The sequence below is a fragment of the Mya arenaria genome, chromosome 8, assembly GCF_026914265.1.
Source record: "Mya arenaria isolate MELC-2E11 chromosome 8, ASM2691426v1".
NCBI lineage: Eukaryota > Metazoa > Mollusca > Bivalvia > Myida > Myidae > Mya > Mya arenaria.
Genome location: NC_069129.1, coordinates 30,638,701 through 30,655,586, shown reverse-complemented (window position 1 = coordinate 30,655,586; position 16,886 = coordinate 30,638,701). Strand labels below are relative to the sequence as shown.

The 16,886-nt window shown below is 36.1% G+C and overlaps 2 protein-coding genes across 2 annotated transcripts in view; one reads left to right on the top strand and one right to left on the bottom strand.

Moving 5' to 3' along the window:
* LOC128244122 (uncharacterized) overlaps nucleotides 1-16,886 on the bottom strand; it is a 51,766-nt gene that overhangs the window by 21,717 nt on the left and 13,163 nt on the right. The window lies entirely within an intron of this gene.
* On the top strand, nucleotides 11,849-13,173 carry LOC128243100 (uncharacterized). The gene has a single exon (XM_052960628.1). The coding sequence runs from the start codon at nucleotides 12,263-12,265 to the stop codon at nucleotides 12,839-12,841; it is 579 nt and encodes a 192-aa protein (XP_052816588.1). The 5' UTR covers nucleotides 11,849-12,262; the 3' UTR covers nucleotides 12,842-13,173.

The window sequence follows — 16,886 nt, the reverse complement described above, 5'->3', positions numbered from 1 at the left end:
AAACACGTTTATTATCTACATGTGGATTTTCTAAACACGTTTATAAATAATCTAAGCGTTTCGTGAAGTGTTTAGATCTAAACGCGTTGAAAATCGGAGACCAAACATGCGTTTAGGAAAATGTTTAGGATCTAAACGCAATTTTTACCGTGTATATTGCTAACAACAATAAGATGAACTATTTTTTAACATCGTATTTTAAACGTTTAAGGCGGCACAGAATGGCTCCTTCGAGAACCTCAGAAAGGCCGTCTGGAAAGACCAGGAGCTGATGTTCCGTCAAAAACTGCAACTGCCGTCTACATTGGTCGACCGATATCCTAGAGTGGACAACTCTGCCGCAATGGTCCTGGATAACTAAGTCGACGATATCCGGGGCACACCACACAAAACATCCGGGGACGGCGACTGTCTGTTCAACGCCATGTCCATCCTGCTGAAAGGCGACGAATCCCTAAGCGTGTACCTTCGCTACCACACTTGTATTGGTCTTGTTCTGTAATTGAATTTCTTCAAGAATCATCCCCTGGCTCGGCTTATAAGAGACCAATCCGGCTCGTACACATCTGCATGTTTGGATTCAGCAAAAATTGGTTCGGCATCTAGTGCATGGGCAGTTCTCTCCCTGGCAGATGCCATAGAGCGACCTATACGCGTTATCTACCCGCATGTTAACGGACGTGATGACCATTCCCATATATCCTTGAATAGAGTGTTTGAAACTGAAACTGGAAGAGACCACCCACCGCTATATATACTGTGGCACGGATACGGCAGTATTCCAGTTCCTGGACAGTACAATATAGTGAACCACTTCTCGGCAGTATTGGGTGTATCACCAATTCATACCAGTACCGGAACCAGAACGTGTCGGGAAACAGAAGGCCAGCACACCTGTTCACATCAGCGACACTTCGTTGTCATCGCCGGACATGTCCGCCGTCAAGGAAGACTGCGCACCAAAATCTACAACATGGCGCGTGCCAAAACGGAAACACATTTCACGAAAGTCATTCGTTTCCGTGGAGTCGAACATTAGTCTGACTAGCAGATATGACGTGTTAAGCGAAAACGAGACAAGTGCCAGTGACACCGACGATGATGTTCGTATGATGGATGCTGATGACAATATTGTGAGAGATGATGATGATGATGTTAATGTTGATGTTGATGAGGATGTTGATGTTGGTGTTGCTGTTGTTGATAATAATGGTGATGATGATGTTGATGATGTTGATGTGGGTGTTGCTGTTGTTGATGATGATGATGATGATGATGATGCTGATGTGGGTGTTGCTGTTGTTGATGATGATGATGATGATGATGATGATGATGATGATGATGTTGGGTTGTGACACCGACGATGATGTTCGTATGATGGATGCTGATGACAATATTGTGAGAGATGATGATGATGATGTTAATGTTGATGAGGATGTTGATGTTGGTGTTGCTGTTGTTGATAATTATGGTGATGATGATGATGATGTTGATGATGATGATGATGTTGATGTGGGTGTTGCTGTTGTTGATGATGATGATGCTGATGTTGATGTGGGTGTTGCTGTTAATGATGATGATGATGATGATGATGATGATGATGATTATCAGATAAATGTGGCTTAAAATCTGTACCTACGGGAGTTAAAGAGAACGTGTATTTCGTCCTTGACAACACAAGAAACTTTGAAGAAAGGACTAAAAAGAAAGCCAGTTGCTTTGGAGATGACTGTGGTGCATTGGACAGTGCATCAGGGACATCCCCAAAGTTCTACTATCTGTTAGCTTCGGATAGTTCGCTAAGTACCGTCTTCCTGCGCCAGGAACAGTACTGTGTCCGAAAAGTTGTCCAGAAAAAGGTTGTGTACGTACCTGTGAACCCGCAGCCTAAAAAGGCTAAGGTTGTCGTGGTTCACAGGTACTACACAGCTTCTAAACTTGATAACAAATACAAAAAAGGGTCACTTGGCTTGGGGATAGGGGTCTTCAAAGTTCCTTAGCTGTTGTCGAGTACTTGGGGAAATTCCCAGGTCTTGCCCCACACGGAAAGGCATCTAGTAAGTCTAGTGAGTATGTAAGAAGCGACAAAGAGGTGTTCACAAATATATTATATTGATGAAATGACAGATAAGGTCAAGCCCCACCAAATTTACAACCATCTGAAGAACAATTTTGATGAGGTCACTGGTCTGTCAGATCGTAAACAGATCTACAATAGGCAGTATTATAAGCGAGTCAAAAGTAAGAAGTCTAATGGTCACTCAAATAACATGGCGGACCAAATTCTTGAGTTAGAGAACATGGTCTCTGAAGGTCATCCCTTTTTTAAGTCCATCATCAGAAATAGTGGAAAGCCCCCTTCAATCCTCCTCTACATCGATGAGCAGTTGGCAGATATAAAGACTTTCTGCTGTTCAGGTCAAACTGTTCTCGGTGTCGATAAGACATTTATGCTCTGCAAAATGCATGTCACAGTGATGTGTTACAAGCAATTAACAGTCACCAGATCTCTAACAGGAGAACCCCCAATCTGCATAGGACCATTCACGATTGCAGTGATTATGAAACATACGCCCAATTTTTCCACCATCTTAGGCTAAAGTTACCAGGTGCCAACTTAGGAAAATTGGTTATTGGGTCAGATGATGAAAGGGCACTGGTAAAGGCAATAACGATGTAGGGTTAGGTAGGAACGATAGGAAAAAGATGATGAAAAACGTCTTTGGTCATGATGGCATAGTGAGTGCAGATGACACAGTTTGCTTTGAGGAGCGCTGTGACGAATTTGCCCAACAATACTCCTCCACTTCAGGGCCCTTCTTGGAGTATTTTAGGAAACAGTTAAAAGCAAATTTGCAAACCAAGGTCAACGAACGAACTATATTTTCAATAGTTATACAACGAATGAGCGAAACAAAATTTAAGCATCATGAAGACTTTCGTCTTTTGAAATGCTTCAAACAGGAATGATCACTTCACTTTCACGAGAAAGCAATTTTTAAATTTCATCTCATGTTTTCAAAATCTTCAAACATAAATTAAAACTCATGTTTCCTTTGCATTATAATTTCAAGCTCTTATAACACGAATATCTAAGCGCACTTTGGACGTGCTAAGAAAATTTCTTTCACTACTTCACAAATGTGTGAAAATATTGCAAAATACAGCGATTTCCATTAAACCTCCAAACAAGATGTGCAAACCGAAACAGAAGACCGGAGACCTATTGTCACAGGTTCAAAAGCTAAAAAATGACTTGAAAAATTAAAAAAACAGACTTGAACAACATTTCACAGCGCTGTGGTAGGAAGAAAGAAGTTAACATTTTGGCTGACATGCGATTAGTATCCAAGATATTTCGAAAGACCACCACACTAGGAGACCTTCTCTGGCATCACCTCAGCATGAAAGAAGAAATGCGACAAGAGTTGCAACTACAAAACGTGCTAATCACTCATAACAATTAAGTGATTTTTACGTAAACACAAACACACATTATGAATTATTCATGTTTATTATTTATTTTTCAGGTCTGTGATGTCAGCACGGACCTCTGAGAAGACGTATGTCTCTAGTATATAAAGCAACTAGCTCATTTATTCATCATTCACTGTATGTTGAAGATAAAGTATACATACCTTGAAGCTCTAAAAATATCAAATGGAAGCGACGTCAACGCAATTCATGCCATGGATGGTTACAATCATGAACATATCAAAAGTCCTCAGGAACTTACCAGAACGAAACGCAGAAATGTTGAAGAGAGAACTTTTGATCCAAATTAGAAATATAACAGAGATGTTAATTAATCACACACCTGCGAAGCCGACCTCATCAGCGAAGCAGACCTCAGCTGAGCCGACCTCATCAGCGAAGCAGACCTTAGCTGAGCCGACCTCATCAGCGAAGCAGACCTCAGCGAAGAAGCTGACCGCGAAAAAGCTGAACTCTATTATACCTCCAAAGTTTGATCTGGTGGCTGCAGCACTACAGCAGAGTGTGGCACCGACGATGAGACCGATATCACCCATAAAGCATGTCACTTCCAAGAACGAACAGAACGAACATTCCTGTGGACATGTCAGAACCTATCGACTGAGTTAGCCTGATGGCAGACCTGTCTGAACTATGAAAAGAAAAGCGGATGTGTTACAAACAAAAAGTGTATTGTGGACATTTATCTTGTCAGTCATGCTCCATTACCAGCAGCGAATGTCACATTTGTAGAACTGTTGTTATTGGAAAATATCAAATTTATGAATAAACCGTAAACAATTATTTGTATTTTTGCTTTCTGTTTATTTTATTTACATGGAAATGTGAACTGTGTTAATCACTCAAACACTACCAGTTCTGATTCACACAGTTATGCTGTAGACAGCCGCAATACGCTAGGTAGCATTTCAAACCAATATAAAACACACACACTACTGCATACACAGGGCATTAAATTATAGTAACTTATCCATTAAATGTATGTTAAACTTGAAAAACCCATTAATTTACCACCATTAGATCCTGTAATAGTAATTTTAACAGGGTTTAAGACATTAATGGGGTAGCCTGTTAAAATACCCTGAAATATCCTTTTCATGGCCATGAATAATACCCAGAATGGCCTTAAACAATGAAGAAACAGATCTTACAAAAATAATGACCATAAAAAAGCATGAAATCTTGTTATACAATTTTTTAACATGTTTATTAATGCCCATTAATAAGCTGCTTTTCTTTTTTAATGGCCATGAAATAGCCAAGTCACATTTTAATGCCCATTAAAGTTTGGGGGTTTTGCAATCTAATATAAAAGCCCATTAAAATTTCAAAACTTTCAGTTATACAATCTGTGTACCACAAGAAAATATGTCAACACTTCCAATATGGTTATTTAATGGCCATTATTTTATAAATACCCATTAAATAAAATTTTAAAATAAAAAAATATATTAAAAAAAAATTAAAACAAGAACGCCGCGTTCAATAAACGCTTATGCCCCTGGTGGTATCCTTGACATTATATTTTAAAAAATTTCAAAGTCCCAACTAGATCAAGGTCAAGGACAAATAAATGTTGGGTGATATATGTGGATCGGAATGGTCCAAGGCAACAACCATTCAACAATTCAAAACATTATAGCAAGCAGTGTTGATGCTAGACGAAGCGGTTAAATCTAGTTAACCAAGAAATAGTCTACTTGAAACTATTTAAGTCCAAATAAGGTCAAGGTCAAATGAACGTTGGGCGATACATGTGGATGGGAATGGTCCACGGCAACAACCATTTAACAATTAAAAACATAGCAAGCGGTGTTGATGCTAGACAAACCGGTAAACTCTAGTTAACCATGAAGTAGCCTACTTGAAACTATCTAAGTCCAAATTAGGTCAAGGTCAAATGAACGTTGGGCGATACATGTGGAGGGGAATGGTCCAAGGCAACAACCATTTAACAATTCAACACATTATAGCAAGCGATGTTGATGCTAGACGAAGCGGTAAAATCTAATTAACCTAGTATGCAGGGACGGGCGCATGTACGGATGGATGGACGGACAGGACAATCACTATATGCCTCCGCATCTATAGATGCCGGGGCATAAAAATACAGCTGAATTTCAATACTTAAACTTTGTTATAATGTTCAACAGCTAACACTTTGCGTCTTAAGCATTTTTTGGCAATTCAGTATGTCACTTTGTGCCTTCAAAAATTTAGAACTTTTTATACCCCAGAACTATTTTTTTATTCAGAAGTGAACAAAATTAAAATATGAGTGTCAAACAGTTTGGAAATGAGGCCCCACATTTTGTGGAGTATCATCTTGATCTAATCTGTTTGCATTGGTTATCAACATGTTTGAAAATTCACCACTAGCATGCAAAGAGTTAAATTACTTAATACAGAAATTACTGTGATATTTATTTCACAAACAGCACACCTGTCACCATGTTTTAAAACCTTTTCCATCATATATAATAATATGCAGCTACTGTTCTACATGGATGCAATTTTCTTTTTGCCACTGTTCAGAAACCAAATCAAGTCATTCTCTTTATGCTCTACGGCAGTCACTAATGGATGAGATAACTCGTTCGTTATTATAAGTGAACGTTGAGAAGTTTTCATATCTGTAAACCACAGTCCAGTATCATCATCAAATTTTACACTATCAAACCATTCAACCGCAGCAAAGCATTGTTTATTGACCGGAGACCGACATTCTGGAACATGCTCCACAAAGAAACAGATTCTTCCAAATGCGACAAACTTTCCTTTGTCTAACTTTTGATCCTGTGAGCCTCTTGAAAATTCACTACACACAAATGATGAAACAGTTTTGCGCATTTCTAGTTCATATGACTTTGATGTAAATTTAAGAGTCATTATATATTTTGGCAACATTTGCTGTCCCAGGGGTTGCGTTCAAGCACTCTTCTTATTAAGCTTTAACATTTGATTTTATATGAAACTTTATGGTGTGTTGCACATTGGAAGCAGATCATTTGATATATTAAACAGATAGAAACATAATTTTTACATGTTAGAACATGTAAACATGACACAATTTGACTGTCTCCAGGTCATATTTTGTGTATTTATGGTTATGTAATTTTTAACTGCCAAGAGTTATGTAAACAAAATTACCCTGCCAACTTTATTCTATGTTTGACTGAAATACTAATGCATAAAAAGGTACAATTATTCAATCCCTTCATCAAAAAAATGATTTCCAAAATATGTACCCAACGTTTAAGTCACTTGTAACAACAAGAGATTTGTTCAAAATAATAACTGATCCGTTCATGACTTAAGTGGTTTATTAACCTCCATTTGAGGAGTCATCTTTCCCAAAACATTATTTGACAAATGGCCGATCATTTTAGAAGTACAGTGGAGTAACTGATATCTTAAAGGACGTTGAGTAGATGCGTAATTTGTATGTCTGTCTCTAATGTAACACTGTATATTTCTTCCATTGATTTGAGTATGAGTATAGTTTATGTGACATTACATCTGTATGTAATGAAGATTCAAAGAATATGTGTTGCTTATATCGTAGGTAGAAGGTATTAATTTTATTTTGATAAAAACAAGCGAATAATTCACTCATGTAACATTCACTCATGTAACGGGCATTTTTGTTACAGTAGAGATGCAAAGTGTTACAGGAGAGACACTCAATACATAAAAATTACGAAAATATAGTTGTATTCATTAATAGTGTAATAAATTATCACATAATATAGTCAGAACATCAATGTATAAAATAATAACTCATTTAAAGATGAAAATGCTAACATTTCGGTTTCTTGTTTCGTAGATCTAATAATTCTGTTACACGAGAGACCGTTTTTGTGACAGTAGAGACAAAACCTCAATAGTATGTCATATAAGTAGCTTTAAACAATGTGATTATGATTTTAAAGTTAAATGCTAAACGGTTTAAATGTAATCTTGTCAGGAAAACAGTTTTTAATTATAATATACATTTTGTCAATGCACATGATAATTTATGGATAATGTGTTACTGGAGAGACCGACTTTTGTTAAAGGAAATATTTTCACCGACTATTTTGATAATTGTAAATGCGATAACATGGAAAATTGAACTTTTAATTATTTAGTTGTATCCTATACATTATAATAGTATATCTTTATTAGAAATCCTCAACATGTTAGCCATGTTCAAGCTGGAAATGCTGTTTTGTGTTTTACTGTTACATGAGTTAACACATGTTACATGAGTTTAAACATTAATGACTACATATGCCTCATTTTATTTATCACCATCAAATGGTATTTTTTTTATTCATCTAGCAGTATATTGTATTGAAATAAAACGTCCATCAACACGAGTACTAAGACCCTTATATTATACAACGCATTACATATGTTGTCACATAACTATGCCCATGTATAGTTGATACGGACGGAAATTGCCTTCCATCCTGCAGAAGTGTTCTTGCATTTGGTGAAACCGATAACGTAGAAGAAATAAAGAGTACAAATAATAGCTGAACTTGTTAGAAATTAAATCAAATACCTGGATGGTATGGTTTTGATTGACGGGATTAAACATAAGAAGAACTGTATAAAAAGACCAGTCGACCCCTTCAGGGTTGAGCATGCTTTTCTCTGAAGGGATCTGTTGCGTCTATTGCTTTGTTGGCCTCGCATGATACAATTGGTGGCAGCGGTGGGATGAAGATAACTACCGGACCGGAGTTGCCTTACCCACGAGTTTCCCAGGCCAAGAATCGAGATGAGTCTTTTCGGAGGCAGAAGTAATGTAACGTTCTATGTAGGCGGAAGTGAGTATAATATAGTATGTTGGTGTACTTGGTTGGTTGTATGCAAATTGGCATATTCAGGTCTCCGTGTGGATGGAGAATATACTGCATTATAAGACCAGTCGACTCCTTCAGGGTTGAGCATGCATTTACCTGAAGGGATCTGTTGCGTCTTTGGCCACGCACGCTACAATGGCAAAAACGGGTTTGAATGTCGTTCAAAGCAACTACATTTGAATGAGTCTGAACTCAATGCTGATGTTTGTGAAAAGGGAATCAAAAATGAAGATGTAGAAATTGCGATTATTATGATATGAAGCTAGATCAAAATGACAAATGCGTAACAATGTATGTTCACAAGGATACGGATGGTGGATATGCCATTGACAGAAACACTAATTGTTCACATTAAAACATAGCACTGAAACAATTATGATACAGTAAATGTATCAATTGGTCAAGAAGAGTCGTCCAATCCTTATATTACACCAGATTGTGCCAATGCAACTGTTCAAATAGAAGTAACAGATGTCACTGTTCCAATTGATGTCATCATTGAGGCAGTAATACTGGAAACCCTGAATGAAACTGTTTCGATAGAGAGCATAGATACAATCTCCAATAGAAAGAACAAAGTAGATTGTTCCGTAAAAAAACATCAATGGAACTGTTCCGGACAAACAAACACATGATACTATAAAGATAGACGAAACGAAACTAGATGGCACGAGTCAGACTATTATAAAAGAAAGCACAAATGAGACTGGATCGTTGAAAAGCACAAATGAGACGGTCCTGAACATAGAAGAAACAGATACAATAGAAAGCACAAATGAGACTGGATCGTTGAAAAGCACAAATGAGACGGTCCTGAACACAGAAGAAACAGATATGATAGAAAGCACAAATGAGACAGTTCAAATATAAATACAAAAAGAGAACTCTTAAAGAATGCAAAAATGAGACTTATCCTATAAAAGTAATCAGTCTAAGTGCTCCAATTGAAAACGCCAACAACACTGTTTCCAATGAGATTGTCTCGATAATGTTCCAAATGAGTTACCTCCGACAGATGGTATCCATGAGACTACCAAGACATAGTGTGACAATGATACAATTGAACCTTTTGACATCAGCAACCCTATGTTGTGCATAGGAAAATATGTAATGAGTCTTTACAATAAAATACCTTATCAAGGTATTTTAGTGGACGCTCAAGGAACAAAAATTCTTGTTAGCTGTATGAAACAAACTGGGAGTAAAAAGGCGAACATTATCACTTGACCAAGAGTAAATAAGATCAAGATTGGTATACAATCGACAGTGTTATGGGAATCATTCCTGTCCAAAGCATGTCAAAGGCATTTAGTTTAAAATAAATGAAACAATTTGGTTTGGATGTATGGGTAACTATGAAGCCGTGCCATTACACCAATCGACAGTGTTAAGGGATACATTCATGGGCTGAAACATTTCAAACTCAATTATTATAAAATGTATGATACTGTTCGATATATATGTGAACAGTGTGACCAGTTTTTCAACTTCTGCTAAAAATGAACATACGTTAACTTCTCGCAATTTCGTCGGTGTGAGGAGATAACGTTCCTAAATGTTTAATAAGCGGAAGTTGAAAAACTGGCCGAGTTGTCAGTTAGGTGTTAATTACCAGCTTGTCGATTTCTTTGTCACTACTGTAACTCAGATAGGCTAACAACTCATTCGAAAAACAATAAACCAAGATCTTTAAACTGTTATATTCCATTTATCATTATGCAGTCATTTGTTATTTTTATTTTCATAAAATTAGACATGAATGACAAATTGTGTAGGAGACGATGCCCATAAAGTGTAAATATTCACTTTTGTCAATTTATTTGTCACTACTGAAACTGAGATTTGCTTATAATGTAAACGCATTCGCATATCAATTTAGTTAAAGGGTTTTAGTGTTTAAATTTCTATTCATCATTATGTAATTATTTCCGTTATTTAAATACAATGAGTTAGACAATAATGTCAACATGTTACAAGTTAACTTTAGTGTCTTTACTGTAACAATAACCGTCCATCATGTAACGTGTTCACACTTTTATTACCTTACAATGTTAAAATGTGTTTGTTACCTACTAAAGTTTAAGTAGTCTTAGTATTAAATACATTCCTAGTTTCGAGAGTATTAGTTCTTAATCATATGTTTAATAAAAACAGTTAAAGATAAAAATATTGCCTTGAAATGTCACTCCTATAACATATAATTGTCTTTCGTGTAACACCAGTGTCCCTACAGTAACAGGGACAAAATGGTATTGATGTAAGTTGTTTGTATACAATATTTTAAATTGCAAATAGTGATTCTGACATGCTAGGGTGTCCCTATTCATGATTTTTATTTATTTTTGTACAAAATAACCCGCAATTTTATCATTTTTAACAAGTTGGTGCTATAAATTGTATGTTTTCAAAAAGTGAAGTACATTTGGATAAATATAAGGATCATTATAATTAAAATCCATATATCTTATGATTTAAATAGTGAAAAAAAATCACTTTTCATATTTATTAATGGTTGCCTGGCTCATTGTATTGGAATAGAAAATATGTGTACAGATGTAGGTGTTACAGTAGGGAAAACAAGATGGTAAAGTCCTTAACAATTGATCAAATTCTACTGAAACATAAATGAATTGAAAATGCTGTTGATAATTTTTATATAAAGTATACATCCCCACATCACCCTAAAATGAAGAAATTTTGAAAAGATGATGTTTATTTTTCAATTATTATTTTTGCAAATTGTTGCCAAAATATATAATGACTCTTAACAGTCCTTTTTGTAATTGGGTGGACTTCTGTATGGTAAAGGTACTTATATATTGAGCACTTATCACAAACTGGGTCATTGAGTGTCTTATGTATTGATCGCAGATCTCTAGCTCTTAACAAAATTAAACGTCTTTTTTCTGTTCCTCGAGCTTTTGAGAACTCTAAACTGTCATTTTCAGAATTGTCATCTCCAACATCTGGGATTTCAATGTTTGTTTCAAGAAGAATTTCTTGATTTGGCATACGTCCTGAAGACATCATAAAGTGACACCAGTCATGTATAATAAATGTTTCAACAGCTGTGGCCTCTGGATATCTCATATTAAGAGCTCGTTTGCAGATCCATGAATTAAAGCGTTCAAAAACGTACATCCAAGTTCCATATACTGGACAATATCTTCGAATTCCATCAGGAATATGATGAAGTATATGTGTGCTGATGTTTGCTAGTGACAGCGGAAAATCTCTTTCAAGAAGAGCTAGTGCTCTGTTCAGGTTTGTTTCAATATCATCAATGTCATCAAGTGATATGTTTTCACGACAAAGACTTTTAATACTGTCAAGAAGCAGGAAGAGATTTCTCGACATTGATGTGACAATGTGTTTTTGAGACAGAATTTTAAAATCCCCTGTGTGGCCAGTTGCTTCCAATCATGTGATTTGAGGCTGCCAGGCTTACTTATGAATGGGGATGGTTTCAAGCCAAAGCCAATAGGTACGCGGATATTCTTAGCACATTTGTCCGCTTCACTTAACTCTAATTTTGTAAGCCTATAGGGTAGTGCTGGATCATGTGACTGTGTACCTGCAAGTTTTAGCTTTTTGCGTTCTGTCTGGCCTTCCCCTGAACATGTCGTGACTGGTGAAGATCTTTGCAAGTTGTGTAGACGACCCATTTTCTTCTCTGCATCCAATATTTTTTTCATTGTTAACATAATTACCCGTGAGAACATTCATAATGTTTTGAACAACATCTTTAACAGTGTGACAACAGTCTGGTAAGCTTTCTTTTACGCGGTTATGTCCCGGTAGCTTAGCGAGAGCATAACTCTTTTTACAACCAGTCAATTTGTTTTATAAAAACAATAATAAATAAGCACATATGTTAGATCCCCTATTTCTATTTGCAATATTTAAATAAAAAAATGCTTTCAGAAAATGGTGTAACATTTGAGATGCTCCTTGAATTTACTGAAGAAGATGTCAAAGACGTTTTCCCAAAATTTTCGGATCGATTCCAAGTCAGGAAGTTCTTATCCATGCGTAAAGAGCATAAAACACCGATATATGCTGATGACAGTGAAGGTACTGTACATGAATCGAAGCAAGAATTGGACAGTTCAATTGTATCTGAATCTGACATTAGTGTTATTGATGAAAGTAAAATCTCTACTGCAAATCGATTTACTGCTGATGAAATGCTTGAGAGAAAGATTAAAAGAGGAAAACCAACACCTGAACAGCTATTTTTTCGCAATTTGCTAAGGGATGCAGCAGTAAGTGCCAATGTTTGGAAACGTGCCCCTCCCCTTGCAGAAGTCTCAGACAATAAGAAAGTATTATTCTTTGCCGCATTTGAAGTTTCACCACAGCTTTTGCGTCACAAAAAAGAATTATGGAAAAGACTTGGAGAGAGTCTACAGAACAGACGGAAATATTTGCTGGACAAGCAAATGGGGAAAAGGTCGAAAAAAAAAGGTACCAGTACAAATGGAAAAGCCTAATGAAGAGCTTACAGTTGGAGATAATGTGTACCTCCTCTCCAGTGAAAAAGAACACGTTGGGGAAGGGATTTTAATTAAAAGAGGTAACATGTTTTCTGAAGTGGTGGTGAAGAAAGTGATGAAAGAAGCAGAGTTACCGAACCCAGTTAATGGACAAACCATTCTAAATGAAACTTTGATAAAACATATTATTCAGTGGAAAACATGTAGATTAGATAGTAAAAAAATAAAATATGTGGCAAAACAAAGAAAGTCTACTACCAAGAAAATTGAAACACATGTGGTAAAATAAGCAGAGTCCATGAAACAACCTTTTACAGAGAGCAGTAAGATAAGTGATGTCCCTGATGTGCACATGCACACGAATAACGAAATAATAACGAATCCCGAACCAAGACTGAAGATTTATATGCAAGAAAACAAAACATCTGAAAGAATACTCAAATTAAACAGGTCTGATGTACAGAATCATCCTGATCCTAACTATTGTGTTCTAAAAACAAAATTACCAGTTGACAGTGTTACGGATGTTATAAAGATACTTAATGTTGAAAAATTCCTGGACACCTTGAAAAAGAAGTTTGAACAATATGCGCATGACATGTGAAATTAAAAGTTCAAAGAAATAATCAGTGTTAACCCTTCTCATGCTAAAAGCGTAAAGTGACGCTTTTTGCAAACTGTAGACCCAAATCAGACAGCTCCTAAAAGAGCACTGTTTGCCTATATATAATTGATTCTTGCAGACACAAATCAACACTTTTAGTTGGCAAATATTTCTTAATATCTGTTTAAATGTAATGGCTCAGGTCATTTAACAGAGTTCCAGATAAGAAGCCTATTTCAAATACTAAAATCCTCATTTCTCAACCAATCCCTATGTTGTGACTAGAATTGCCTTGAGGACACTATTCTAAAAAGGGTTGCAACATCTAGGGATTGGTTGAGAAATAAAATAAATATTGCCGGAAAATGTTTGATTTACGCCTTTTATCTTGACACCCGATTTAATATTCATAGTGGATCGAGAGAAATACATATATGGCTGACATCACGGGGAAATGGGCACTCTGACATGGTAAATAGTGTAGACTTGGACCAGCTGCCACGTCACAGATGTGGCAGCTGGTCATGGTCTACACTGTTTGCAATCTAAGAGGACATAAAATTCTCTTTTAAATAAATACAAATGGTAGATTTCTAGATGCTGGAATAATAGCCCTGGAAAAGAGCTGAGTCATCAATTTGTTTTATCCAAGTGTCCTTTTTCGTGCGACGTCAGCCATATATTCACCATGAGGGGTTATGCTATTTTGAAAGTTCCAAGACTATCATATACCTAGAAAAAATAAGACTGCTGTGTGCTTGTCGGAACTAGGTCATTTGGCTTAGTTTTTTTCAGTGAATAATGGTAATAGATTGTTTTATGTTAAATATTGTTCCATACTGTTATACATGTTCATGTTTGGTTAAAAACATTTTTTTATTCAGTTGAAAGGGCTCCAGATAGGCATGCGTAAATTACACATTTTTTACAATATTTCTTTATTACTTCACCAAACTCTATCAAGTTACCACTCATTAGAATCGTCTTGAAAAGACGATTCTTATGAGTGGTAACTTGATAGGGTTTGGTGAAGAAGTGGTAAGTGGATTTTAGTATTTCAAAAACGCACATTATCCTTATATGTGAAAAGCAACACATTAATAAAAGAAAAAATGTCATGATTGTTCCTATTAACTCTATTGTCTGTGCACACATATATGCACAGTAGGACTTTAACCTTTTACCTCATGAATATGTGTGCTAGACTCCACCCACTTTGAATTTTGATTAGCCTATTAATAAGTACATATGGACAAATGTTTTTCATGACAAAGAGCCAAGACTCGTATCTAGCAGATCATATAGACAAACAGTGCAGACCCTGCTGGAAAATGTGTCTGATCTCTGTCTTCACTATTTGTAAAAGGCATCTTCTTTTGACAGAATTTTTTTTCTTTGTAGACTTGGGAATTTTTTGTTAATGTTGGCCAGAAAGTGCTGTAGCTTTGGAACCATTGTGATAAATAGAGCATTTTTTTCCTTTGGAGTAGATGCCCAATTTATCACATTGTTTTCAAATAGAGACTTTTACAGTGGTTATTTATGGAAATTGCTTGATAACTCTTTTCATACTGGTTTTTTAGTCCCCTACCATGTAATTGTATGGGGACTATAGGTTTGCTCGATTCCGACCGTCCGTCTGTCTGTCCGGATTTCGTGTCCCAGCTGTATCTTCCACATGCTTGATTTTGATTTTGATATTACTTCTGTTCACACAATTATTCTCCATACCAAGATGTGTCATGCGCAACACCCAGCCTTCTATGCCCAAGGTCAAGGTCACTTTTTGCGGTGTCCAAGTGACCCTTTTAACTGACCAAATGGCATCGGAAGCATGCTTCCAACCCCATTAATTTTCTGTTAAAATATTTCATGGTATTTTTTCCAGTCAGGAAGTAACCATGAAATGGGCTGTTAAAATTGAATGGCTCTAAATCATGGGGTTGTTAAAATTTAATGGCTCTTAATCTTGCATGGTTTATCAGGATTTTAAAGGGATTTTTTATGGCTTTTTAAGTATGTCATTAAAACATTTGACCATTAATTTATTTCATGGGATGTTAATGGGTATTTATCACCCTGTTAAAAGCTTTTAATGGTCCTGTTAAGACTTTAAGGGTCATTTTTTAATGTGACTTTCATGGCTATTATTTCTTAATTTTTAACAGACTTTTAATGGATGCTGTTAACAGGGTTTTCAAGGATGCCATTAAAATCCTGTTAAAATTTTAAAGGTATTTTTAATGATGATTTAATGGTTATGGCTTGCAGTAGTGATAGTCAATCAGGGGCCATAATTTGTATAAAAGATAATATGGAGTTATCTAACCTCATTATGTGATGGCTCTGAACATCTGTGTGAAGTATTAAGTCAATTGAATGAATGGTATTGGAGTTTTAAGTGAAAATCCCAACTTGCCCAAAAACTTTAACCTGCCCTCAAACTTTTACCTAAGTCAATCAGGGGCCATAACTTGTATTTAGGGTAATTTTAAGTTATGTAACCTCATTGTGTGATGGTCCTGAACAACTGCGTGAAGTATTTAGTCAACTGAACAAAGGATAAAGAAGTTATTAATAATTATTCCAACTTGCCCTAAAACTTTAACCTAAGTTCCATAGTCAATCAGGGGCCATAATCTGTGTAAAGAATAATATGGAGTTATCTAACCTCATCATGTGATAACCCTGAACAACTGCGTGAAGTATTAAGTCAATTGAATGTAGGATATTGGACTTATAAGTGAAAATCCAGACTTGCCCTAAAACTTTAACCGGATGCTGACACCGACGCTGAGGCGAGTAGTATAGCCCACCTATTCTTCGAATAGTCGAGCTAAAATTGAGATATTCATTACTTAATAATATATAGTTTAAACTTTTTAAATATTTTATGTTATTGATTCTATATCATATTAATAAAAAGCAAAGAAAATTAAACATGATCGTTATGCATTTACATTATCTTTGATCACAGACTTTAATGAATACAATTAAAATATGTTTCCTGTATACTTTAAGGTTAATCCCTCCCTGAAGAGACCGTTTTCTGATGTCGGTGATAAAGAAAACGAGCCTCCCATAAAAAGGCAACAGGTAGAGGCCCTAAGAACCAAATTAATTAGGGTAGGTGGTAATCAGTGGAGACGGGTACCCTTTACCCGGGGCGACGCTATACTTCAACCCAGCTTAGAGCTACCCGCATATTCGTTCCCGTTGTCTTCTTTAACCCCACTGATATAATACTCGTACCCACCCCTGCGAAAAGCAGTTCCTGTTTTCAAGAACAGTTCTTGACAGTTCTTGAACAGATGGGAACAGTTCTTGAACAGATCTTAATAGAAATTCAAGAACTTAAGTTCTTGAACAGTTTGTGAACTATTTTATGAACAATTTAAGAACAAGTCAAGAACATAATAAGTTCTTGAATTGTTCTTA